The following is a 27,688-nucleotide window of genomic DNA, read 5'->3' as shown; positions in this document are numbered from 1 at the left end:
CTCAGGACGTTCCTCGCTGAACACGAGCCCACAGAACCCCTTCTGTTCCTGCCTCTCGACAGTGGCAAGGGGCAACACACGTCGCCAGTGTGTGAAAAAGTACCGGGGATTGCCAGTGTGGGAGAAAAAGGCAGCGGTTAGACTTGAACACAAACATGATATTTCACAAACTCCTCAACATAAATAAATAAGGAATTAATATTCATAGCTGAGCCGGTTTCTGCTGCTGATTGCCCGACCGGGTGTGAGGAGGAGCGAGTCGCTGGAAATGAAAACCTTGTATTATGGTTGTTACTCCATCTGCCCCACAGCCGAGGTCTGGGGCAATTACAGTCTCTACAGCTGTGACAGGCTGCCACAGCTAAACGCTAAGCAAACAGTCAGGTTAACACGCGCGCGCGCGCACACACACACACACACACACACGCACACACGCACGTACACACACGCGCGCAGGTATGTGCACAAAGGCCAGTGTGAGGCCCTGAGTTGAGTTCATGCGCACCTGCGAAAACAGCTTCCACTGCAGCTTCTTCAGCACAAGTTGGCCAGTATATTCGGACACGAAGACATCTCACCACAGACTGAACAAGTCTTCTGGACACACAAGTGCAGCCTGATTCAGCACACGCTGACTAAAACAACCGGCCCGTGACGTCGCTCACTTGTTTAGATTGTTTGTTTTGTGCAACCAGCAGTGCAGAACTCATCTGGATCCACTTAACAATCCCGTAAGACTGTGAACTCCTTGCGGCCTGACTTGTGCCGCCAGAGTTTATGTCTGAATCACGCCTTGAGACAAATGGACTTCCATTAAGATTCGCCCATTTGTCACTTGGAGTGACAGGTGTATTTTTTTTTTTTAAAAGATGGGGAGTTCTGCACTTTTTACGCTTTTACAGTCAGTTGCCCTGAGATGGCTTTTGCATTCAATGTGCCGAGTTCCACTCGGGACGTTTTTTTGAAGTGATCGCTCGTCTGTAATGGGTGTAATGGGTAAGAGTGCGGAATCGCCCCCCTCCCCCCACAAACACACACGCACACATCCTCCAGGCCCAGACAACTTTGAGTCTCCACTGAGCTCACGGTCTGACCTCACGGAAGGGAATAATACCTGGAGTGGAGCGCTAATTGGCGAGCACCCGGACGTCCCACGAGCGCTAATGAGCGGGGCAACATGGCCACTGCAAAGGCAGAGTGAGACACCTCGGTCTCACAGCGAGGGAGAATGGGAGAGGGGGTCCAGAACTCAATGAGGGCCCTCTCTGTGAGCCCTCACCCTCTGTCCGGGGGCTTAGGGCCACTTCCTCCTCTATAATTAAGGGGTTATCCCCCTTCCCCCCCGCTCACAGTGGAGAAATTAAACTGTAAAAACCGTGCGAGGGCAAATTACTGCTTTTCCCGGGAGTTAGAGGAAGTGTCTTGATATGTAAACAATACCCCCTCTTCAGCTGAGCCCCCCCCCTCACTTTTCTCATTTCTCTCTTCGACCCCACCCCCTCTGTGCTCTGTGGGAATTGCGGATTGGGCCAGATACTCTCTAAATCTTACGACTACAATGCTGTAGTCACCACTTAACCATCTCAAACCTGTTGTGCCAAAGCCAACAAAATGTGTGAACACACACACACACACACACACACACACGCACACACACACGCACACACACACGCGCGCACACACACATATTTAGATGTTTTTGAATGAGCTGCACATAGGACGTAACTTTTCCAATTTGTATGAAATTGGTGACAAATAAATAAGACTACAAAACCAACCAATTACAAAGCAGTTTTTCTCCAAAGTGTTAAAGCTTCAAACAAAGTTAAAAAACCAGTGGGCTCTTTGTCGAGTGCTATGAAACGCTGTGCTCGATTGCTGAGGAAGCGCCGCCGTGCCACAACACGCAAGACATTACAATCCATTACCATGCCGGTTGATGCCAACCTTTTAATCTCTGATAAGACAAACAGTCCGACGACAGGCTGCAGGGTCAAGCATCCACATTAAGCCTGTTCATGTGAGAATCCTGTCCGCGCTGGGATTTTGTGCTTGTTTCCCGTCCACACTGAAAGGTCTGAACGATGGGATAACGGTCGAATCTCTTTCTTTCTTCCCCTTTTTAGTTTGCAAACAACAAAATATTTAACAGCCATCACACTATAGTCTATATCTGCAGTTTAAATCTGTAGGAAAATAAACCATTGGCTTAGTGTGACTGTAAGGCTAAAATGGAGAGAGGGGAAAAAATAAAAGGATATTTCAAATGTATGCCATTTAAGCTCCATTCGGATATTGATTGGCAGAGTTGACATTAACTAGCAGCTCAACATGGAACGTCATGGTGACGCCACCTTCCCCTGTGCCTGTGGATTTTACCGATGAATTGCATAGCGCAGGTCCCTGTCCCTGAGTAAAAGACGAAAAAATTCAGAAAGATTCATCACTGGATGCAAATTGAGTAAACGACCCTGAGTGCAGAATGAGTCATTGAAAGGTTTTAGATGTAGAAAATACAATGTTGTTGTTCCGATTACGTAAAAACATTTGACACAGGATAAAAACTGGAGGTCAAGCTGACGAACGGCGTGCTCGCAGTGCGCGCCACGTCCGAGCCACGTCGGCCGCGAAACATGTCTGTATTCGCTGCCGTCGGGGGGGTCGACCCCGCGGCTCTTTGAAGGCCGAGCCAGGAATTCTTCCGGCTTAGCTTTAACACTGTCGGGGGGAAATCACCTGGCAAACAAAACGCGACAGGCTCAGATGCTATACTAACACACGAGGCCTCCGTTCGACAAACCCCTTTCCGTGCGCCGGCTGTTTGTCAGACAGCCGCCTCATTCCACTTAACGAACGCGGGGAGGGCGAAGCAGAACGATTACTGCATCGCAATAATCACAATCTGAGCTGTGTAATTATATTTTCATAATGCAGCAGTTATACCCTTGGTCATATCTATGAATGGATGAATGAATGAATGACTTCATTCAGCGCTGGCTTGAAAAGCAAACGTGTCTTATCTCTGTTCATCTGCAGCTGGACCATAACATCACATGCTGGCGTGTGAAGAAGCTCCTTATTTCCCGTTCACAGTCGACGTAAACTCTCCTGCCGGATTCTGGTTTATTCGAGGAAAATGCCATCTTTGTGCCCCTCAGCTCAGTTCACATTTTCTCTCAGCGAGTGGATGGTGTTATTACTTCTCCAGTCTTCGACTTTCCCTCTTTACATGCCCACACTTGTTTACAGTGTGATCACAAAAACAAAGAAGTCAGACACGTAGTCTGTCTGAGTTTTTCGCGTGACGCATGATCTACTTTGCTGGACCGTGGATTTGTCTCAGCTAAAAACAGCAATGGAGAGCACCATGAGAAAAAAACAAATCAATGTTTGGCTTAGTTGAAATGAGGAGAATTTAAGATTCACATCTCAGACATTCTGTTTCTAGAAATTAGATTCTTTTGTACCAAAGGAACTTTCGACCGCAGACACCACTCCATCATCCGTCGCTTTATTCCTGAAGCTGTGCGATGAACGGTATTACAAAAATCAGGTTTCCATATGGCAGCATTTTGTTTGCTTTTTTTCCCAGGGACCATGACAACCACACATGGGCCTTATGACAGGCTTAGCTGTGATTACAGAGCAGCGTAACTAACAGCAGTGCAGTCCAAAGGACTTTCTCACAAAGAACATGGCGCTGTAGCAAACGTGTGCTCATATGGCTGGCAGAGGGTCTTTCCAAATGATCCAAATGATATACTGCTCAATCTGAAGTAAACGTGAAATGTAAATGGTAAAATGGCCCAAGAGGAATTGGGCAGGAAAACCCCAAATTCATCCCTTATCTTATTCTAAGTCTGAGAGAGAAAAAACAATCGACTCAAGCTCCACTTACTTAGTTTTTCTGAGCTTTTACCCACATCACATTTGACCTTTATTTGACCAGGTAAGATCAATTGAGAACAGCTTCTCAAAGGCACATGGTCTTTGCGTGGAGGCATGCTTTGATAAGTTGATCACGTGGACACCATCACGCCCCTTGAGCTAGCGCCATTTAGCGAAGATGTCCATTGGATGTGGTTGAAAGCTCGTTCAATCCCAAAATATTGACATTTTAGTTGAGATGATTGCGTCACACATACTGTTAATCCAGAACGGACGTGAATGTACCTTGCGCAAGTATTTATTTTGTCCTAATCGCAAAAGAATGTCCATTTACAAGCTCATTCAGGAACTTTAACCACCTCATATGGTCTTCATTAGGTGAACTTCAGTCACTTCATAACTCGGAAAATATGCACCTTTGCTTGTGAAGAAATGTAACTTCAATTAAAAACAAACACTTGTTGTGTTGCTTTTCCACAATTCTGTTTTTTTTTTTAATTTTTTAACCGTTTCCTCCCGCTTCCATGTTTAAATGCTGAGCAAAGCCAATTGCCTCCTGGCTACAGCTCTGCACTTAACCCCCCCGACACGAGATTGATATCAAATCTTCTCATTAACTCTTGTGTGTGAATCAATAGATTTCCTCAAATGGGTCAAACTGTTTGTTCAACCTGTCTCAGTTCAAGCGTGTCCACCAGGAAAAGACCAAAATGCAGTGTTAGACTTTGAAAGTCATACCTACATCTCTTTCCCTTTACAATAGGTTTCAAATGTTGGAAAATCTGCGCCTACATATTAAATTAGAAATTGAATGAGAATCTTTAACTGTAGGAAGCAAAAATATGACATTTGTTGGCCAAGTCTTTCCCCTCAGATTGTCTTTTTAGGACACGGGCAGAGAATTTAGGCAGGGACAGCTTTTGTTTGTTATACAAGTATCCCACTTTATCCACGTAGGCAACCTCCTCTGCTTATTTTGCTGGTTGCACGGTTTACTCGTCTGCGACCTGCCCTGGGGTTGAGGCCAGTGGGTGTTGCGTCCCGCCTGGAGAAACACTCACCCTCCTGGAGATGTGGCCATGGAAATCTATCATGAACGTTTATTTAGGCACAAATGTGGATGGTATTCCTTCACCTCCGCAGTGAACCCAGTCACTGACTGGGTACAATGGTTTTGCTATTGTTTGACTTCTGCGACATTCTTATTTAAAACTTTGAGCCACGCTCTTTTCACTCGGTTGGCCCGCAGGTTTGCAGGTGATGGGTACGAACACGTCCGGCTTAACGCGGCTCTGCGCCTGAGCTCACGGTGATTAGGCTGATTGCTGAACGCTAACGGAGGCCGGAGAGCACCAGCCGTGAAACCTTAGATCTGTAATTACATGAAGGCCGCATTTCCAACCGGAGGGATTTCACCTTAGGAAAAAATCAATTTCCTCTCCTTTTCTTTCCGGGCTGGATACGGGACAATTACACCGGGCATTAATTGTAGAGACACCCATAGTCCGTCGGCCGACCTCGGGCCGAGACACAAATGAAGCGTTGGGTGTATTTTGACACCTGCGTTACTGCAGAGATGCCTGTCTCCTCATAGGTGACGGGGCTGCCTTGCACCGTGCAGCGCTGTGACGGATTTCTGTTCCTCCAGTCACATTTAAGCGAGGGCGAACAACAGCTGTGTCTGCAGGGCAGGGGTGGCGGGGGGCGGTGCGGGGGGGTGTGCGCGGATCGGAAGAGCCTGACCACAAACTGTCCGCCTTTAGACCAACTCAGCCATAGGAACCAGGCGTGTTTACATAAGTGCCTCCTGCCCGTGTTTACAGCCAGCACACATTTTTGTTTTACCATGTCTAAACTCCTCAGATGTTTATTTTCCTTCACTTGAACTGTGAGTGTTAGGGCTAGGGCTACATTAGTGGATGAAAGTAGCCGAGGCTGGCAGGCCGGTGGCTCAACTCTCAGGGATCCTGAGGGGTGACAATGTGTCGGGGCCATTCGAGAGTTCAGGGCACAGAAGTGCACGGGCAGGGACTTTCAACAAGTTCTTTTTAATAATATGCAGCGTCTCCCCGTCCAAAAGAAAGCGGTTGCCTGAGGCGACATCTTCGAGGAGACGAGGGAGCCAGGCACCTTATTGGGCTGATTCCCATCTGCCTCACAAACAAAACAGGCAGGAAGTGTCTCAGAGGCGGGGGCATGGATTACACTCATGCATGCTGGGAAAGAGCTCTCTGTTTAAGAGAGGATGAAGCACAAAAAAAGGAAAAGGGAAGTACATGCCCGGGAGAAGGGAGGGACTCGGGGATAGGGAGAGAAAGCTGGCTGACGGAGTTCTGGTTAATCCCCTAAAGCATCCATATATTGCCTCCACCTCCTCTCCCACCGCTTGTAAACGGCAAGGAATGCAACATGTTGTCTTTGGGCCATGCATGTGCAGACGCCTCTGGTACAGAGAGATTTATATTTGCAGACATTGCCCAAAGCATACCATGTTGCTTTTTTAACTCTGCAGGCTTTGAAGCTGAGGCAGAGCCTTCCAAAGCAACAACCAATATCAGAAACGTCCTCTCATTTGAGCCTGATTTATGTTTCATAACCACATTAGAGACCTGCCAAAGGCTGTCAGTTTTCCACTGAGTCAACACACTATAGGCATTTGCTCAAAAACTACAGTTGGAGGACAAGGCTGCTTAATATTAGCCTTTACGACTGCGTTCTAAGCAGTCAATAAAATAAACATTTGTCTTGTGATATTCTTTTTCAAAACTAGAAACACAAGTCTCCATAGTGCTTTCAACTCCTTAAGAATTCCTCTGAACTCTGTGGCTGGATTCCGCTCGGGGTTTCTTTGCTTACGTACTTCCAAGTAAACATGAAAAAGGAGCCCGGGAACTTATTCATAATTCAGATTTAAAATAAAATGCTAGGATAATACATGTATATACAGTATCTTAAGCAGCGAAACCCCTGTGACCAATTGCTGTGGATCTCTGGAGGAGCACCGCACTGCAGTCCTCCTCTCTGAGTATGTAGGCCAGCAGAAGACTGTGATGAGAACAGCCTGTAATGAGTGATGATAAAGGCAGCGACTTCAGCAACTATTCAAGGCTCAAAAACCTAGTTTTATGTCTTTTACACGGCAATCAGCAAGGCCAAATAAATAAATACTGGGGGAAAAAAAACACAATGTCCCCCAGTATACTTTCACTTAGCATATCTAATCTTGAAATCCTGTCGCAGTCAGCCGGTGCCCCAAAGTGAAACTCTATATACAAGAGAGAGAAAGACAGACGGAGAAAGAGGCGATGGGATGGAAGCTGCGAGGGGAGATGAGTGGTGACTTGGAAAGCAACCAAGTTAGCTGTTTATAAAAGTCCACAGGAATTATTGTAAGCACCAATCTCTGTAACCCGGGGAGTCAGTCACCCATTCAAGTATTTTTTTTCGCAATAACGGCCGGCTGGGAAAATGTGCACATGCAAAAGACATAAAATAAAAAATCTATATAATAATTGTAATGCTGCATTCGATGTGTCCAGTCCCAGCTCGGGGGCACACGCTGAACGTGTCAGCCACACGCTCGAGGTGTAAACTGACACTGCGGATAGCGAAGCTAAGAGTTTGCAAACTGAGGCCATGAATTGAAAGTCATTCCGGGACAGAAACCGTATCGGGCGCTCTTGGAGTCATTCTTGGAGGACGGCAGTGAGTTCCTGACAGTGTGCTACAGCTATAGACTCTGACAGGAAAACAAACAACACGGGGACTTGGTCAATAGGCCTTCCTGTAAGCTTGTTGCTCGCAGGTCTTCTCAAGTATCAGGAAAGGCATTATTGATATGCTGTAACAGAACGTTACTGCAGATGACACCTGATAGAGCTGATTCTCTCAACACTGTTAGCAGTGAAATCCATGACGTGACGCTCAGTGGCTTCGGGAGCTCGGGGATACGTTTCTTGTACATCATTCGATCTTCAGCATTTCTTTAAATAGGTAAGATACATACTGTTGCATTGCACCACTCTCAACCTACAAGTTTCTTTGCTCAGGTCAAAGATCATTTCACATGTGTGGATGCTATAGGAGAACCACAGGGATTTTCTTTTTTCTTTTCACAGAGTAGAAAATGTTTTGTTTCTCTGATTATTTCAACTAAGTTGCAGGGCAAAGGAGTTAAACCCAAGTAGGGCATAGACGTCTGGCATGAATGCAGTCATCCCTGCATAACCCCTCGCCACTGAGGGAACCCCCACCCCCCTCAACCTCTCACCCAGCCCGTGGAACCACAGCAGTGTAAGAGCCTCATTTAGGGACATAGAAAGAAAGGCAGAAATCTCTTTCTCAGGAAGATTAGTGGCCGTCCTCCCTTTGGAGTAGGCCTGTGGCCTGTGGACGGAGAAGGAGATCGGGGTAAGGGGCGTATTTATTTTTTCTAGGATATTTTTCTCTGCTGCTGAGGGGGTCGGGGGCTGACCTGGTCTAGTGAAAAGCCTATGGCCAGTACAGAGGCCCAGTGGGAGAACCTTTAGACGCGCGCTCCATGTGAGACTCGGCCATGATTAACCACCCAGATCCTTATCACAGCAAGACTAATTACACTACACCTCTCTTTATTCATCGAACTGCTCTGAGTCCGACTGGCGACCCTTCTCATGTGAAAGACCAGAGCAGAGGTGATTGAACACTGTATTCTTGTTTAGAGACAGCAAGTGTTGACGAGGGTTAGGGATTTTTTATTTGCGGTACCTCTCAATGGCAACCTCTGCATGCAGTACATCACAACCGTGAATAATTATATGTAGACAATGTGTTTTATATGCTGAAAAACATAAATTCATGGCAGGGCTTGCGAGCTGTGGCCAGACTCTAAGAAAGATGAACACAACACACTTGTTAGGCGGGAATAACAGCGCGCGCCTGCCCCACTGGCCTCGTACAGTCAACATCAAAGTGAGGGATGATGGGGAAATTCTTTTCAGCAAACTTTCTCTGTATGCAGGGTCGTAAAATAACAAGCTGGCAGATCTGCGCGTGAAGCTGTCGCTCCTCCTCAGCTGAGGCGCGAGAGGAAGGCATCTCTGCCGTCAGATTGTGTGAAATGTGGAGGAGGGGGTGCATCACTCCCGGCGGGTATTCCTTTGAAACCGTGAGCTGTTTTAAAGTTGTGGAAGTGGGCACCTAACCTGAACACATGTTACCCTGACATGGTACAGCACAAGCCGAAACAGACCCATAAATCCTGGGGCCTGGGAGTCGGGTTGCAAGGGCCGAGCCTGTGGAAGCACGCCCCGTGGCCGTGAGTCAGATGCCGGCAGTCACACAAGATGTGGGCGCCCACCTAAAACCACTGACGAGAAAGAAGCTGGATTCCTCTCACATGGACTCAACCCGACCTGCGCTTCTGTGCCAGCATCCCTGGCTGCTATTCCTGCCTCCTCTGTTTCAACCTCGGAGCCCGACATGCTTCCATTACGTCCTCGCAGTTCAACAGGGCGAGACGTGTCTCCATGAAACGCAAGCGAGGTGAGCGCTCGTGAAACAAGTTATGAGATTTGCGGCCGGCTGACACAACGGATTAGGGTGAACAAGATGTTCTCAGGATGTTTCTTCTTAAGTTACACTATTCCAATGCTTAAAAAAACTACAACGTAGTCTGCACGGTTTGGAGTACTTTGTGATTCCATTCAAATAAGAATAAACAAAGAAGCACAAATGTATCTCTGCTACTTAATTTATTCACACTTGTCCCATATTTTTTGTTTGCACATGCATATTAATCCGAGGACCAGTTCAAATAAAAAGAAGGAATAATCAAATTAAAAACAAAGGCACAGCATCAAAAACTATCTGCTGTCATACCAATGTTCTACTTTTACTGTTCCCCCGTGTGGCCAAGCTTTGCTTTGTGATGGCAGGCCACCAGGCCCTTCATTAAACAGTAAAACCACTTGAATGATAGGTTTCTGCAATGGCCCCCTCAGATGATGCCAGTGTGTCTTCCTGGGGGCTTCCAGTGTCCACTGGCCGGCGTTAGTAATTTATGACAGTGGTACCTCAGAGGCCCAAAGCAAGGTCCTCCAACCTCATTATGGGGAGTTTTCATCACACATTCACTAATGAAAACATGAGCGCTCATCTTTTAATTATGACCCCGTTACGGAGAGAATCTTGCACGTCCTGCACTCTCCGTGTGACCTCACAAGCTCAAATAAACCCTGACGGTCGGGCGAAGACTACTTTTTTTCCCTGTTTCGCATGGTTATAAAAATTCAACCCTCAGCCTACATCACACATAACGGTCATTACTGTGTGTGTAAATGACTGAATAATTCATGTCATGGCAGGCGCAATATTTCTTTTTCTTTGCCGGTTTGAAAAACTCATGGCCTCTTTGTGGAGGTGCCAGGGAGGGTTGCATTGAAACGTCCTAGTTTCTCACCCCGCATCCCTAAACAATTAATGCTCATGGCTCCTCTCGTGGCAGGCCACCAAACCCATCATTAAGCAAAAATACTGCCACAATGTCATATGACATCTTGTTAGCATTTCAAAGGTCCTCCCCTCCTCCCAGCCTTTATCTGAGGCCTCTGATACACCATGTCGTCCACTGCTAGCCAGCCTTTTTTAGTAATTCATGAAATTTACACTCGGGAGGTGAGAACAAGGTCTTTCGACCTCGTTATAGCATTTTTTCATCACCCATTCTTTGACATCTCTGAAACATGCGGCCCCCGTCTCTGGGTCTAACTCTTTTCATGTGCCACCCAGCAACTTGTGTGAGTAGCCATAACGTTCCAGTTCACTGCACTGCAAGAGTACATGATCCTGGACCGCCGCATTATACCAAATGAGCAGAGTCGCGGTACTGACAGCTTATCACCAAATGACTAAAAGACTTTGCAGTCCTTTTGTGTAATACCTACTGTACACTAGGTTGGCAGTCTATTAGAAAACAACCAGCTAAAACTAATGTATTCTAATGCAGCAGTCCTGCAATAAATCCTCCCTTCATGACCTTTACAAGGTTCAAATTTGACCTTGTGGTCATTTTGTGGACTGCAGCTATGCAACTGCCTTGTGTTATAGGGACGGGTGATAATATTAATTTGTCCTCAGTAAGGGTAAATAACAGAAGTGCCTCCCTGTAGAAATGCAATACAGTTCACTGGCTTCACAGGCTGCGTCATTGAGTCAACCCTACTTAATACAATTTTTTAACAAAAACTGAAGATTATAACTATGCCAGACTGTTTTGTGAAACTGCATCAGGTTCAGCTGGGTGTACCTGATAAACTTCCAATGTCCACACCCCCGTATGTCAAATATGAATAGTGCAAATGGCAAATGGCAAATGGCAAGAGAAATCAGTGTTGGCAAATTGCTGTACCTCTGTTCAGAGTGGTGGGTGAGGGCTTTTTAGGGAGTTCGGAGAAGCTGCTTCCATCCAAACCTGAGCCCTTACACTCCTTCTTCTCGGTGGCTGTCGGAGCTGAAGTCTCCATGCTGCACCTCGACTTCCGTCACGACCTGGGGAGGCAAGAGAGACACTGAAACTTATCTGGTGTTGCACAATCTGTGGTAAATGAAGAAATTAATTTTACATTTGAAGCGGGACAATTGTGAGCTTTTTCTGAATTACAGTGAGAAAAGAATGGTTTTAGCAAAGACTGTCTATAAAGATGGACGACACGTCTCCACTTCCTCCTATTGTGTACAAATGAAGCCATAATAATCCTGGATACAGGCGCGGCCATCTTGCATTCTCATTTGGATCAAGATGATTCGGCTTCACTTTTGGGGAGCCGTCATGTCGTCCATCTTTATATGCAGTCTATGATTAATAGCAACTCCTCCAGCATGGAAATCCAAAGTGGTTCTGTCACAGAGGGGTAATCAAAATCACTGGCATTTGTAATAGTGCATAGGACATGACGAAAGCCTTAAAGACATAACCTTACTCAACAATATGTTTGCTCACCGTATTACCAGTCTACAGATTGAATGAGGTTTACTTTATATTGTACATTGACTTTGAGTCGAGTGGTTGTGGCAAGAAACGTGGCAGCAATAGCAACAGAGGACAAATGGCTTGACGGTGTAGAATTTCTTAGACACAAGGAAGAGCAGCTAAAAACAATAAACCGAGCTACGAAAAGAAAAGCACTCAGTAGAGCGGATAGCTCCACCAAGACCAAACAGTCATACACGTCTGTCAGGCAGATATATGAAAGAAAAAAATGACTGATAATGTGCACCAAATAGTTTCTTAAATAGGTTCAGTACTGAAAGCGTAACCTCCTCGGTGGATGTAATGACAAGAGTCTACTCTGGGATGCTGCCGGGGTTTTTTCCCGTATGCCAACAAAGTTTTTGCTTTGTTGTTTCGCTGGTTGAATTCCTTCTCATTCCTTGTTGGGGAATTCTTTGTAATCAACACCATGAATCAAAAAAAAAAAAAAAGTATTTCCAACACAGCTGCTACACTCCACTCTTTCTTGGAATGTACTAAATAAGACTGAACCGTATTACAGTAGTTTGCACTTTGCAATGGCTCTATAGGTATGTGCGTTCATTCAATCTGTCAGTGTAACTGATGTGAGGTCAGGCCCTGAACACACACATTTAGGTTTCTCAGTTTGATACAGCGGGTTAATAACGCCCCCTCTGTACCGGGTGTAAACACGAGTGAAGTTCAAGCCACAGACTTTGTGTTAACGCCGCCACATGTCTGTGTGAATGGCTCGACAACTTGGAAAGTTCCGCTCGTTTAATTCACTGGGACCCGCGAGGTCGTGCGCTGCCAAGAACAAACAGGACGGGGTCCAGTGGCCCGGGGGTGGCGAGGGGTGGGAGTGCGGGGGTCATTCCACTCTGCTTAGCCTGTGGCCATCACTTTTCCACCTGCTTTCAGACACCGGCGAGAAAATGTCCGTGTACTTTTGACAGAATGCTGCGAGGACGGCAGGACACAGCAACTCGGTGTACTCACTCAAGTGCAGGGGAAAGGAGATCTTACCATGTAAGGTCAGCTCACAACATTATTTTTTACGACAGCATCTGAATGCTTGAGGGCAACTTCTCCCCTCACACCTGTTGGCAGCTGTGGGAAGTGGCTTGATTAAAAACTTCACGCGATCGACTCAGAGAAGTAATTTTGCATCCTCAAAAGCCTTTATGACTTGACTTGTGTCCAAAGGATACAACAACAACCTGAAACAACAATCTGCAAGTTCCTTTTCTCTGGTGTCGGGGGGAAAAATCGTGAGATGGAGCACAAAGCAATGTAAAGGATTAAAGGAACACCTTGAAAAAAACACTGGCGTGAGAATATGTGAATGCAAATACAGAGTTATGAGTGATGAGAATGATCCCGTCAATAAAAGCTGAGCCTAATTGTTCGCTGATGCCGAATGTGTGAAGTGCTGTTTTTGGTTCCATGTGGTTATCCAACATGTCATCCTTCATTGTGAGGTGTGTGTACTAGCAGCCATGTCGCTGACCCTTCGGAGGTGCCAGTCGCCTGTCACCGAGCCAGCGTAAGCCGATTAGAGGTGGGCGACTAACAGGTTTAAGCTGCATCTGTTTCTTTTTTATTCTGGTGCCAAAAAGTCCTCAAGCTATAGCCAGGGATCCGTCTTGTCCTGGGCGACTCTGTCACTCTGACATCACCCAATGTGCCCCTTCATGGGCCATATCATATACAGAGTTGGCCGGAGAGTTGGCTCTTTTTGCTAGTGAAACCCCATTGGTCCGGATAAGATGTGCACAGGAACACGCCGGTGCTCACAGCAACAGCATTTGCCTTTCAAGCACCCTGCCCCTCTTAAAAAAGAACTGTGATTCCTCCCCTTATCATCGCCGACTGACGAACATCTGGCGCCACATTAATAGCTGTTTCCATGACTTTACAACAAACCAACTATTTTGCTTTCCAGTTGCCTCTGAATCTCGGGCCAATACTTTGATGAAAAGAGGCTTCGGGTACAAGCCCCTGTAACGGCCATTTACCATAAAAAATAACTAAAGGCTGTTAAGGCTAAAAAACAGTTTAAGTCAAACTGCTGGATTTCAGTGGATTTCTCAATAAGTGGCCCCAATTTCACCCGGACCCACCCCCCACCCGCCTCTTTCCCTAATTCTCTGGAGCTGTTACATTTGCCCCGCTTCTCTGTGTCCCGCGTCAGGCCAGACCCGCTTTCCCCTCCATGACAGGGAAGCCCAGCTCTGACAGGCTGGTACAGGTGTCAGGAGCCAAGCGGACAGATGGCAGGGGCCAAAGGCGAGAAAACAACAAGGGTGCACTTCTTTTCCCATCTTCTGGTTGGCTGGGCAGTCCGCAGAGGCACGAACAGGATAAGACAACCCCCCCCCCCCCCCCCCCCCCCCACCCCCACCCACCCCGCTCCTTTGTACCCTCTCCTTACCCCTCCCTCTGGTGCCATGTGACCACAGGCTGGGGACTTAAGAGAGCGGGGCAGGATTACCAGCCCCTTACAAAACACAGTCGCCAAAGTCTCAAGAAATCAAATGATCATTTCTCATTGTGAAAAGTTACACCGATAAATCCTTCTCGCAGGGAAAGAGCTATGGCGAGAAGTGATGTTGCACAGACTGCTGGGAAGTGCAGAGCAAAATAACACAATAGCAATGGCTGCCTGGCAAAACAATAAATAACATAAAACTCTCTCAGATTTCTGCTTTAAATGATTTATTCAGTCAGCTTCTATGCAAAGCTACTTTTTGGACTAACCATAGCCGTACGTTTTACAGTGAGGCCGCTTTGTTCTCGTTCCTTCCTGCCGCACAACCACAAAACTAGACCTTCTTTCCCCCCATTCAGAACTGTCTTTGCCTTTAGTGAATTATCTCGCAAACATTTGAAATGAGGTTTGGAAAAGTATATGTGCGTGTGTGCGTGTGTGTCGTTTAGTGTTCTAGTAGCGAAAAACAGATGCCAAGAAATATGTCCTGTATTCAATAAACTCAACAACTTCTTTAGTGCTATTTTCAAACAGTCCACCCACAACAGGAAGACTCCGAATCTGTTCTGGGTGAATGTAAAATTGTCATATTTAATGATTCATGGCCATGATTTTTTTTGCATTTCTTTGTGCAAAGGAGAGAAAATAGCGACAGGGAAGAGCGCAGTTTATAGCAGAGATTGTACATCTTGCTTTTCTTTCGGCCAGCCCCGACTCTGATGGACCATCCAGACGTGCCACTGAACCACATGAGGCACAGGAAGCAGACTGAGGTAATGGGGAAAGTCACTGCTCACTTTTCTTCTGCCAAGGTCAGTCTTAAAAAAATCACAAGACGAGTGGATTATTCCATTTGCCTCCGAGGCAGAATCCCTCCTTTCTGGAGTTTTGTTCCTGGGAAAATGCCAGAAAATGCCAGAGCAATCTACTTGACTAATGAATTTACAGTTCAAGTCCGTAATTATCTTTTCTCCATTTACAGAGAGCCGTCCGTCAGCTTCGTCTTTTCTTCCTTTTCAACTGATCTTCCTCTCGCTGTTAATTTACCTTTGACCCCCCCCCCCCCCCCCCCCCCCCTCAGACTTTTGTTATGAGACCTGGTGTGTGTTTTCCTTAGCGCCTCGTTCAGTTTCAAGTGTTCCTCTCCTCCACTACCGCTCAGCGGCTCCCCTTTCACCAACACTGAAAGGAATGCAAACACACATCAAAAGAGGCCCTCTCATTTTGAAGATTTCCAGGCTTTGCTCCTCTTACTTTCTTCCTCCCTATCTTTCAGTCGATGCAGTTCGTATGCTGGTAGGCTCCGTTTCCTGGCAGCGCACGTACACACACACACACACACACACACACAGACACACAGAGAAGATTTGCGCACGTGCAATGAGACACTCCGCACCAACTGCTGTCCCACACTCTGCTCACTTGGCAAACACAAGAGATGGATAGGTGAGGCCCCCTTGCCCCCATGCCACCTGCGGACCTCTCTGCTCATGTTTCTGACAGCGACACGCATGCAGGTTGACATAACAACCAGCAAAGGCCAAAATATGTTTTTTGTTTCGCATATTTGTGCGCGTTAATCACAGACGTGATATCGAAATGTTGGTTTTTGAGAACCGGCCTGTATGAAATTGCCACTTCGCGTAGATTTGGATTAGCTTTTGCGTGTGAGATAGAAGTTTTTACATTTTATCCAGCATTCATTTACTTTTTATATGAAAATGTAATCAAAATGATTGCTATAGAAACAGTGCACAGTATGAGCTACTGAGATTCTAGACGCAGAAGCTTTGAAGACCCCGCAGCAGTCCGAGGTGAGGACGTGGAAAAAGAATGAGCTCATGGCCCAACGTGTGTAATCCACACCTATACGGCCTCTCTCATTCCCTCACAGCACGACAGTGAGCATATTTTATGTTCACTGAGAATGCAGAGGGTTCTAGGAGAACATAAAAAGACTGTTAGAGATGGGGAAATGGTTAAAGAATGCATGGATGGTGTGTCTGAAGCAGGTCTAGATAGAAAATAAAGAAAACGAGGGGAAAAAAAACACAACTTTACTTTTAGATTTCTTTAATCTGGCAAAAAAAACCATGAGCCCATATAGGTACAGTAGTTCAGACCTCATCGGGGGAGGATTTACTGGAGCTCTTGCAATTTTAGTTGAAGACCCCTGAGTTGGCCAACATGCTAAGGTTGGTCGAAAAAAATCCACAATCTTTGCAGCATCTATTGTAATATGTAATGATATAAGACTTTAATACACTCAACAGTTACTTCAATTACAAAATAAGTTGTTTTAACTAAAGTGTAAACGAAAATATCAACCAATGCTGTCAGGCTGGCGGGGAAGCTGTAACTTTGGGAGAACTTTAACTTTTGATCCGTTTCCCTGCTGATCACCTGAATAACATGCTACCTTTGCTTAAGTAAAAACTTTCAACAATTGAAAATGTTATCATGTCATAGGGGAGGCAACATAGTGACGTAAGATATTATGAAAGGATTTTGAAAGTAATTTTGCAGTATGTAAACTATTTACGCCATACTTTGGAGGAGTGGAATCACACGCACTAATTATTAGTCAGGGATATTTTTCAACTCTTTTACAAGGGGAATTAATAAATATTTCATCAACATTTAAAAGCTGTCCTTTTAAACTTTGACACGCACAGAAAACAATCCAGTCTATTCACTGCGTCTACTCTTAACCCTTCCTCCAGTTGCCCCGGTGGACAAAAGGCTTCACACGATGATACACTGAGGAGGAATGCCGGAGCCGTCAGATCTAATTTACAGGTGGACAGGTGTAGAAGTCGGAAGCGATGGTGGTGCAGGAGTCCACACAGGCTCTGTCTTTCCCTGTACTTTCACTATATTCGGCTCCTCGAGTTATTCCGACAAAACACAGCTGTCTTTCCCCACACATGGTCAGCCCTGACCACCTCAGCTCCACTTTCTTCAGGTTCTCGGCGACGGTTTCATGAGAAAGTAGGCGCCCAGAATCAGGCAGCACACGGACAACATTCGCCGCGGAGGATTTAGAAGTTAAAGAACCAGATCCATACAGTGGTTGACAAAAAAAAATTGGAGTCCAAAAGGTTAACAGACCAAAAGAGGAAGTCTGGTCACACCAACAATATTTGACTCTCTGCTAAAAACAACCAATCATCTTTCCAACTGAAAACCTGTGTTTTAATGTGTTCCCACAAAAGTGAAGACATCCTTCACAACACAATCAATATCAGACCAGGAATGTTTTTGTTCAGATGATACAGCAGGCAACAGAGACCTTTGACAGGAGACAAGTTTAAACTAGGACAGGCCACATTCTCTCTGGGTGAATCACTTGCCTGTGGAGAAAGATGTTCCTGTGAGGATTCGGAGCTCAGGTCTGAAGGGTCATGAAGCCGACCGTGAGACCTCTGAAAGCAGCACATCAGCCATTAGTCGGATTCGGAGGCTGAAACAACATCACTACGGGCTGTCACACATGTATAGATTCCAGGTCTCTCAGGCAGGCTGCTTCCTCAAACCGAAGGTGTGGGTTTTCTATAGAGTGACAATTTAGTGCTTAAGGGAAATGTCATTTGTAGCGGATTCCAAAATCTTGACCTTGAGCGTGATTGTCCATATGTGTAGATTCTGTTTCCAATCATGTAGTCATGTGAATCGGGGCTATTTTCTCCACCACATTCCAGTTTATTATTAATCTCCCCTCTGCTCCAAATTTTTACAATCTGCAGGCATGGGGACTCAAATCCCTGACCAAAACCCGAACATCCAGTGGATTGCAGAAGATACAGAGTAATGAGCAGCTATCAACTGATGCAATATAAAAGGCATCTAAAACAGCGGACAAATGCCTTGTGGATGCGTTCTTACCCCACCCCTGAACCTGACCTTTCCCTGCTAGTAAAGGCAATATCCTGTGGTTGATCTTTTCGTCTCCGTCCACCAACAGAAAACAGATGTGGAGCTCAAAGCCTACACATAGTCCCCGGCGGGGAGGAATTTGCATGGATGCAATTTGGGGTTTTTGCCTTTGTCAATGAACAGACACTGACTCAGGGGCACAGAATCAAGTAACAAATTAAAGGGTAGTCTACCAATTTAGCACGGCAATATAACTTCGTCGGGCTCACGATGATGAAATGATCAAAACTGATAGGGGAGAACCAGAGACGGTCAGTGATCTGGGTGTTTTATGCTTGTAGCAGCTGAGGCCTCTGGTCTCAAGCAGAGGTGAGGAAACCGCTCCAGAGGTCTGGAAAGCTCACACTCCCTCTGGAGCCACAAAGGCCTTCTACAGAGTTTTTTTTTTCTTTTGCACGAGACCCAAGACTTGTAAACTGACTCTGATGTGTAAAGTAGGTGGAGTTGAACACACAGTACAAACGGAGGACGACCTAGACGTCGTTACGGGACCAAATGTTGGGCAGATTGGCCTCATCGTCTGGGGACCATGTATGTCCGTACAGAATTCCCTTCAACGCAGCCGATAGTTTTGTTGAGATATTGTATAGTATATTGTGTAGTGTGAAGCGCTGGACCAACCCCCTTTATTCACAACCAGAAAATGAAGCAAATCTGAAGATGATAGTGTGGGCAATGGAGATTAGTGGAGTCCATTTTTTACTCTTTGAACATCACTGATAGCAACGCTAGTCCTGACTCACAAAGTAGTCTTGATTGTCGACGTATCCCATCTGAATGAAACTGACGCTGTATCCACGTGAAAGAAGTGAAGTGGTGTATCTGTGTGTGTGTGTTAAAGTCACAGCTGTCACCTGTGCCACACTGCTGAGTTGAGTCGGCTTCCTATCTGAAGCATTTGGCCGGGGTCATTAACCCTAAATGTGTTGTTAGCACTCACTCTCAGCAGCTTCAGCTGTCAATAACTTTGGCAACTACTTTGTGTGTGTGGTCTACAGTACGTGTTGCTCATGTTGTGGGGACCTACGCTGAAAAAAAGAAAAAGATAATTGCTGATCAACTTTAATATAATTACCTCAATTGGTAACACACAAATGAATTTAGTTGAACACGGGAGCGCGTTTTGAGGGTGTGGGGCTAAGTTGAGGTTACAATTCTGGTTGGGTAAGAGAGTCTCCAGGAAATGAATGTACTTCAATGTAATGTCCTCTGAAGTCACGGACACGTGTGTGTGTGCGTGTGTGCGCGCATACAGAACCACCGCAGATCAAACTGAGCGTAGGCATTTCCTACGCTCAGCTTTCAATGCGGTTCAGCTTCCACATTGTTGCGGTGAATTCACTGCTCCAGCCCCCCTGTTGTGATAGCTGCGTGTCTGCCCAGCTGCGGCTGCTACTTCCAAGTCAGATCTCAGGCCTTTGGTCGCTGACGGGAGGAAGAACTCCCGAATTCCATGGGATGTCACAGTGGGTGTGTTCGGCAGCTGTCGAAGCACGTCACCAGGTGAGATCTCGTGGTGCCAATTGGAATTATTACCGACTAGCTCCATTCATCACTGGCTGAAAGGCGGTTGTCTCGACACTCTGGCCCTAAAATTTGCTGCATGTCCCCTGACTGGTTGAATCTAGAAGCACGTGGGGGAATGAGTTATTAGAAATCCGTAACATTATCCTAGGGCTACAGGGCAGTAGGAAGACAACTTTCTGTTTCCCCGAGCCCACTCAGTGTTATTTAAAAGGCCAGTAATGTTTCGGCAGTCGCACTGTACGGGTATTATCAATAACCTGTATTTATCCGACAAGATTGTGATGATGCAGCAGAGATTTGAGTGAGTGCAGCGGCAGAGTAAATTCTGTTTTGCCTGGTTAAAAACAAGATTTGTGAGTTTGCCAGCATGCACACCTTTTTTTTTTACGCGTGAGTATGAAAAGAAAGAAGAGACAGAAGGAAGGCCGAACCGTCTCAGGCCTCGAGAGAGTTACTAAACGAGACCGGGAGCGTACTGAAAGAGACAAAAAAGAACGGCCAAAATCCAAGAAGCAGAGACTGAGACATCTTCACGATTACTCCGGAGGAAAACAACGACATTGGTCTGATTTTGCCAAGATTGCCCTGAAGACATCAAAAGGTTTGTTGTATCTGATTTCACCCCCCCCCCCCCCCCCCCAAAAAAAACAGGCAGAGAAGATCATTTTAGTTTCTGTTTTGACGGGCCAATGTGAACTATCCATTGCGAGTAATCTGACCATCTGTGTATGTGTAAAATGAGCGGAGTGTCCCGTAGATTGTTTGTTCTAATTTACCTGATTAAGTGCGGACTGAAAGTAAGAAATATGTGACATAATAACTAAATTAGTCAAGAGCTGCATTAAGTTAATTTAACCATTTTAATATTGTTGCCTTCTTTGAGACGCCACGTAAGACGCAGGGCTGCAATGTCATTTGTGCTCCGTGGCTAAAAAAAAACCCATGCAGCTTCCTCATCGAGCTATGCCGAGATATTCTGCTGTCTTCATCAACTTTTTTTTTTCCTTCCTTGAAAGCTGTGCTACCATAAGACCAACTGTTGACTCTGCTGGGTTCACTCGGAGAGCAGCGTGACATTGTGGAGTCTCGCATGTGAACCGACCGGGCGCAAAGATGGAACCGGCACGTAACCGGTGCGGTTTTCCGTCCCACTTTCTCTCTAATGAGCTGATTACAAAACATGAGCAAACCTCACTGTGGCCCGGAGCCACGGTGAGAGACAGAGCGAGACGCAGAGAGAGAGAGAGAGAGAGAGAGAGGAGATGATGGCAGCAACAGGCATGTTGTGAGGGTTGGAGGGAGAGGCTGCCGAGCGAGCTGGTTGCTAAAGACAACCACATGTCTCTATAGCCAAGCTCAACTCTGACTCGCTGTCTCTCCGTCTCTTGTCTCCGGCTTCTATCTGAGCGGAGACTGTGGCCTGGCACGGAGTCAGCGCCAGTTGGAATCTAATATCTCCCATCATATGGAAATTGTGGAAAAAAAGAGAGGGGCCCGACCGCCCTGCCCTTGAGGCTGCGTCGACTCTGTAGCAGCGGGGGGGCCCAGCGTAAATCATAACTTACAAAACTCTTTGCCCTGCCCCCTGCCGAAACAAAACCCAGAGTTAGCAGCACAAACACATCCCGAGACCTCCTCCTCCCTCCTTTCTCTGTATGTTGGCTGGATTTTGTTGTCAGTGGCCTCGGCATAGACCCCGAGCTCTGCCTCTGCATCAGATTAGGGCCTCGGGCAAACATCACAGACAATACACCATTGTCCGCGAGCCTCTGTCAGTCTATCTCCATGGCTCACAGTCACAGAAAGACGCCTGTTGGGAGTTTGAAGAGGAAGTGATAATGATAAAGTGAAGGGAATTCATGATCTTTCCCCCCCCTCTTGCACTGTTAAGCCTGATGGTGCTAACAGGTTGTCATCTTTTTAACACCAGCCGGCAAGAAGTGAATTTACCACAGGAATGAGTGACGGGAGCATACAGGAGTCCGCTAACATGGCAACGCATGGGCCCCTGTAGGTACGTGATATAACACAAAGACAAATCTAGAAGGATGTCTGGAAATGGCCTCATCTGCCCAAACGATGGCTAGTCCTGATTCTGATAATAGTACATCTCACCTGGATCCCGGATGGCCACACAATGGAATCTGGGATTCGCAGTCGCACGGTCGATCAAAAAGTCGGGACAAACGTTTGAGAGCATGAACTCACTGGATGGTAGGTTATCTTTTTGATGGCATCTAAGGTAGAAGTTCATAATTCAAAGATGGCTAATAGTGGCAGCACCAAGTGCACAGCGCCGGAGAGAAAGGTGGTGAGAGAAAAGGTCATTCTGTGATGGCTTGTGTCGTCTTTTCTCCGGCACACCTTGCTCACTCAAGGTCACTTTCCCTACTTAAAAATCTACAGTAGGGTTTTCTACCATCTATAGTGACTTTCTCTTTTTTCAACAGCCTTTCCATAAGAGTACACTCGAGGAAAAACAAAGCTCCTGAATGACTTCCTTCCACAAATTAATCTTCCTTGAAAAAACAATAACATTGCCCCTACATTACCCACAATGTGACTAAGTATCAAACATGTTTTTTAAAGAAAATCAAGCATTAAATCAAGGCTAAATTGTCTCAAAAAACAAGTTGTCACTTTCCATTGTCCAGAGAGTTTATCTTGTGTCGAGATAATGAAATCAGTCTCACCATCCCCCTCCCAACTAGTAACTGACCTCCGGTGACCTGGGCAGGACTCCCCCCAGAAGAGCGGGTCTACAGCCACCATTGTTCTGTTGAAGGCCTGATAGACAATGATGAGGTCGCTGCTAAAATGCTGTTGGGAAGCCCAGTTTCCGATGAGTCAGTGTGTGAGTTAGGGAGTGTGAGCAGAGCTCGGCCGGGACATGGCGGGGAAACGATCTTTGTACTGCGCTGGTGATGACACATCGTGCATCACACGGGGGCTCACTGTATACAAGGCCGAATCTGTTTAAGTTTTCCTCTTTGAAGAGATAATGGAGCTGGCTGTGGTCTGATGGTCCGATGGTCTTGTGTTTCTTCTTCTTCTTCTGCAGAGTTACAGAGCCACCGGAGTAGGAATGGAGTTTTTAAGGATCAGTTGCACGACTTGGAAATGCACTTTTCCCGAGTGAATCTGTTTCCACTGCTGTTAGGTATGAGTTCCTGGTTTTAGAAGAAGGGGAGTGCCTCCAGTGACTGACGACGTCATACGGCCTGCGATGAGCATGTCAGTTATTATACCAATACAGCCCCGGCTTGTTAAACACACATCAGCCTCCACTCTCTGTTTTCCACCGGCCTGTGTGTTTTTTTAAGGCCATGAGACTGAAACGTGTTCCTTTGACGGCAGCGCTGCGATCAAACCGTGACCTCGGGTTTTGTGCCGGGATCTGAGTGTCCACTCACAGCTGCTCTGGTACAAAGATGGAGAAGCGGGAAGTGAAGCGTGCAACCGCCCCTACTCCCAAACCTCACCCTCCACCCTCGTCCAATGTGGTGTGAGCCTATTTAACCTCCTAACACTTGAGGGAGAATTAACAGGAGGCCTCAGCAGGAGTGAAACAACAGGCGGAGACTGTCCTGTGCCGTCCTCGCTCCGGAAAGCAAAGGGTCCGGTGAAGGGCTCTACAGATGAATGAGAGCGACCGTCTCTCTCTCTCGTTCTGCCACTTCTCCTGCCTCCCTGAAGTGTGGACTGTGAGCAGTGGAGGCCTCGCAGTTCCACTCAGATCACTAACGCAAATTAATAACTTCCACCGAGGAGGTCATGTATTAAGCCCTGGTTTGTTTGTTTGTCAGCGGGATTAGGCAAAAAACTACTGAGCAGATTTCCATAAAGTTTGGTGGGTGGATGGGGCAGATCTGGACAACGGGGCGGATCCAGGATTTTTTATTTTATTTGATCACTTTCTTAAACATTGCAAAATTGGGCATTTTTAGGCCTTTTCACATTTCCTCGGACCAGATGATTCAATCCAGAAAAAAAACTCTGCACGTTAAAGGACGTAAAAGAAGTGTTTCTCCGTCGCTCTTGGGGCAGACGCGAAGCATCAAGACGGGCCGTTAGCTCAGCTTGTTTCTCTGATAACTTAGGATCCGGACGTACGATGACTAGAATCCTTCACCTGGTTAAGGGTAATAGTTAATGTTTTTAACCCCGGGCCATCCGGCCGACAGCCAGCGCCTATGGGAAAACGCTGCATTGGCTCGGATCCACAGCCCAAAGAGCAAGGTTCACAGTTTTGAACCCGCATCACAGTCAGTCAGCCTTCAGGGCACAAAGCACAGGTACCCATTTCCCTTTATCAGCAGTAGACCAGAATGTTCTGCGTCCACAAGACATGTCGTCCCTTCAACTTCTCTTTCTTTTTTTTAGCTAAAAACTAACTTCATGAGCACGTGAACGCGGTGATGTTTGGACTCGACACTCAGCCGGTCGCACGGTGAAGACAACTTTGCGCTGACTCTGAACTGCAGTATGTTCGGCAGCGGGTCAGAGGTTTACACAGTGCTTAAGGGGAAAAGCAGCAGCTCCCCTTCATCCACAGCCGCTAAACTCCAGAGCAAACATTTTTCCAGCCCAACCACTGAGGCCCCAAGAAAAAAGCCCGCCCCCACCTCAACGGACGCATCCGCATCTTGAGGGGACAGGCTGCTGAATGGCTCCACGAGCGCTGTGCAGTGTCTCCGCTCGGGGGAACTGAGGTTCCAGTTGCAGTTGGGGTGGAAGGCATTCTCCCTCTTTCTCTCCCCCTCTTTTCTTCTCTCCTCCAACTTTTGAGTTTACTCAGCAGGAGTGGGTGGTTGTGGCGGAGGAGGACGAGGGGGTGGTGGGGCGCTCCTCCCCCTCCTCAGAGTCACTCAGACTTCACCCCCCTCACCCTCTCCTCCAACCCTCCTCTCTGTCCCTGTACGCTAGACTTCATCGGTATTTGCTTTAAAAAAAAAAAAAAATCCCCCCACCAACTCCCACCTTCTCCTCTTCCTCGGCCTATACCAAAACACACACACACACGCACACACACACACACACACATACACAGAGAGTCACTCCTTTTCCAGTATCCGCTTCATTACATTTTCTGCAGATTTCCAGAAAAGAGGCCGAACTACAGTCGATCGATGAGACGGGGCCTGTGCACAGAGGCGGATACGCGGGGCAGCGTGCAGGGGCCGGGGGGCCGTGGAGATGAAAGTGACATGGCCACTGTGGGTCTCTGAGCGCGGAGCAGAGCCCCCCAAAACTGAGTCTGAATGAGCTGAATAGGCTCATCCATTCTTCACTCCTTTCCCCCTGCGTAGGCCCGAACTGTTGGAACTGTTCATTCCTCACAATGGGCAAATGCACTAAAACGTTCTCTCTCTTTTTTCTCATGCAAATCACCTCCGCCCCCGCCTGTGGTTTGTCATCATGTGGAGTGGAAAACACACACATGCATGTATTCTTCATCTTCTTTTATTAAAAATAAAATAAAGATCGCAACTTGTTAAAAAAAATATATTCTTGTCTTTTTTTCTATCAACTCAAACTCTTGATGTAAAACCCCAAATATTTTTCCAAAACTTTCTTAGGTCTGTGTCTCATCTGAATACAACGGGGAACACACACACACACACACACAAAAAACAACCTTGTCAAGGAATCCAATTGATTCTCAATTGGGACTCCTGTGCAACCAAACCCACCGTTGGTGTTTCACTGATGTGAATAGGCCAAGACAACGAGAGGGACTCCTGAGTCCGCACAGTGCGGAGATCATTCGATTGCGGGTACAGCCGCTTGAGGGCCCCACAAAGGCGTCGAGTGTTTGTTGACGGCTCGGCCCCCGAGAGCAAATAGTCAACTTTTGAAATCTCTCATCAATAAGTACACATCCTCCGCTGCCCTGCCCGCGCGCCTGGCCCCGGACACTTTGCGCCTCTGGGTTTGTTCCCTTTTTGCTTTGTAGCATTAAGAGATTAAAAAGTAAAGTGCTCTAAAAAGTGAGAAGTGTGTGTGTGTGTGTGTGTGTGTGTGCGTTAGTGCAGTGTGACACCCCCATGGTTTGAACAGTTGTTGTTTTAGTCAGTGTGAAAAGGCAAAGAAAGGTGTTTTTCCCCCCCTGATGTTAGAACATGTCGCCATCATTTCTGCAAAGGTAGTTTGACTAGATTTTTTTTTTTTTTTGGGGGGGGGGAATCTCAGATTTAACCATGGCAATTCAGCGGCTCTGTATTTTTGGAGACTGGAGTGAAAAGCACCACCGCAGTTCGCAGTCTAACCACTAAAAGCTGCGCGGGGGCCATTGGCGCCGGGCTTTCTGATCACATCTCTTCCCATATGGATCAAGTTGCAGGGGCGAAACATATTTTGGATTCCTGTGTCAGATAAGTTCAGAGTGCAAATGAGATGTGAAGCTGCCCCTGAGCCCCGTCTGCCGTGCAAGGCAGCAGGGGAGGGAGGAGAGGAGGAGGTGAACCACTTCGGCATGTGGAAATCATAAACATACACAACATAATATACACAACATAAGGGCAACTTTAAAAGCAACTTCTCCAAAGACCCCTGCTGCTGACAGCATCGCCACAAAGTGCCCCGTTACCTTCGCTGTCGTCTTCTTACGCGTCGCAGCCGCAGCTCTTCCCCTCGCTCTTTCTCTCTGTTCTTGTGTTGTTGTCCGAGGAAAACTTCGCCTGGAGTCGGATTCCCGCAAACTAGGAGTTTAAGCCGGCGACACCATCGAACGCAGAACGCGCAAACGAGCCTCTGCGGACCTGACGCGAAACTCCATGAACCGACCCCTATGAAAAGTTTTGCAACGCGCAAAGTTTGCACGGCATCGCCCGCCCCTCCTGTCCCGGAGAGAGTCTCAATGCGAAGCACAAGGAGCGCCTAACTTTTTCTTACAATCCATCTTCTTCCAACTGGTGCGCCCGTTGCGTGCTGCGCGCGCGCGCGTCCTCAGCCAACTAACATGATGCGTAAAACGTCGGCTTTTCTTTTTTGTCCCCGCGTAAAAGTTTGGAACTCAGAGCGGTTTTTTGCCTCACTCGGCAGTTGTTGTTGCAGAGACATGCGGTGCTGCTGAGATCTCCAAGCTGCCGATCTGTTTTCAATCCCCCTCCTCCTCCTCCTCTCGCCCCCCCCATTCACCATCTCCTCCTTTCTCACTCCCCTTGCTCCCTGGTGAGTTGGGCCATTTGCTGCACCAGATGGGCCGGGCTAACTCAATCCAGCAGTTGAAGACGGGAGGAAAGTTAAGATAAAGTTTCATTTATGGTTCGATTTTCCACGGGCCTTACACTTGTGAATGTTGGCCGGAGACAGCTTTTGTCCGCGGTTAACAGCTGAGCCACCGCACTGTGGATACACAGTGGAGGAATCATTGTGTTACATCAAGTTGCTTGCAGTTGGAAAAAAAAGAGAGCTCTAATTATATATATAAAGATATAGCCATATCTATATTTTTTATATACATGTGTATATGTTTTGTTTTGTTTTTTCTTCAGGGAGCTGTTTCTCGGAGTGGGAGGAAGGATAATCAAGGCACTCTCTGATCTTGAACAAAACCAAAGTCACATGTACCAACAAATACGTTCAAAACCCTACAGTTAAAGCCACGGCTTGTTGATTCAAGAAAAAGAAGGGGGGAAAAAGTAAACAGCAAACAATCTTCCAAATTGAAGCTTTGTTTATTCCCACCCATCAGGGCCCTTTCATCCGGGCTGCACGCCTGTATCCAGGCGTGCAGCACGGGGGCAGCCCTACAGTACACTGTATGTACCCTGTGGGCAAACAACATTTATTATGGTATTCGTGCAGATTTCACCCAAAGTAACCCATGTCCCCGCCAGAATTTGCAAGTTATT

At 46.8% G+C, this 27,688-nt stretch overlaps 1 protein-coding gene across 1 annotated transcript in view; it reads right to left on the bottom strand.

Moving 5' to 3' along the window:
• Positions 1–26,915, bottom strand: part of gli2a (GLI family zinc finger 2a) — a 78,483-nt gene extending 51,568 nt beyond the window's left edge. The window contains exons 1-2 of the mRNA XM_035604517.2: positions 26,422–26,915; positions 11,276–11,415 (exon numbers count right to left, since the gene is read on the bottom strand). Of these exons, the coding sequence (XP_035460410.2) occupies positions 11,276–11,390 (115 nt within the window). The 5' untranslated portion in view covers positions 11,391–11,415; positions 26,422–26,915. The remainder of the gene's footprint in view (positions 1–11,275; positions 11,416–26,421) is intronic.
• Positions 26,916–27,688: the final 773 nt, after the last annotated feature.

Source organism: Scophthalmus maximus, chromosome 14, assembly GCF_022379125.1.
Source record: "Scophthalmus maximus strain ysfricsl-2021 chromosome 14, ASM2237912v1, whole genome shotgun sequence".
In the NCBI taxonomy this organism is placed as follows: Eukaryota; Metazoa; Chordata; class Actinopteri; order Pleuronectiformes; family Scophthalmidae; genus Scophthalmus; species Scophthalmus maximus.
This window is presented reverse-complemented; position numbering and strand designations above follow the sequence as displayed.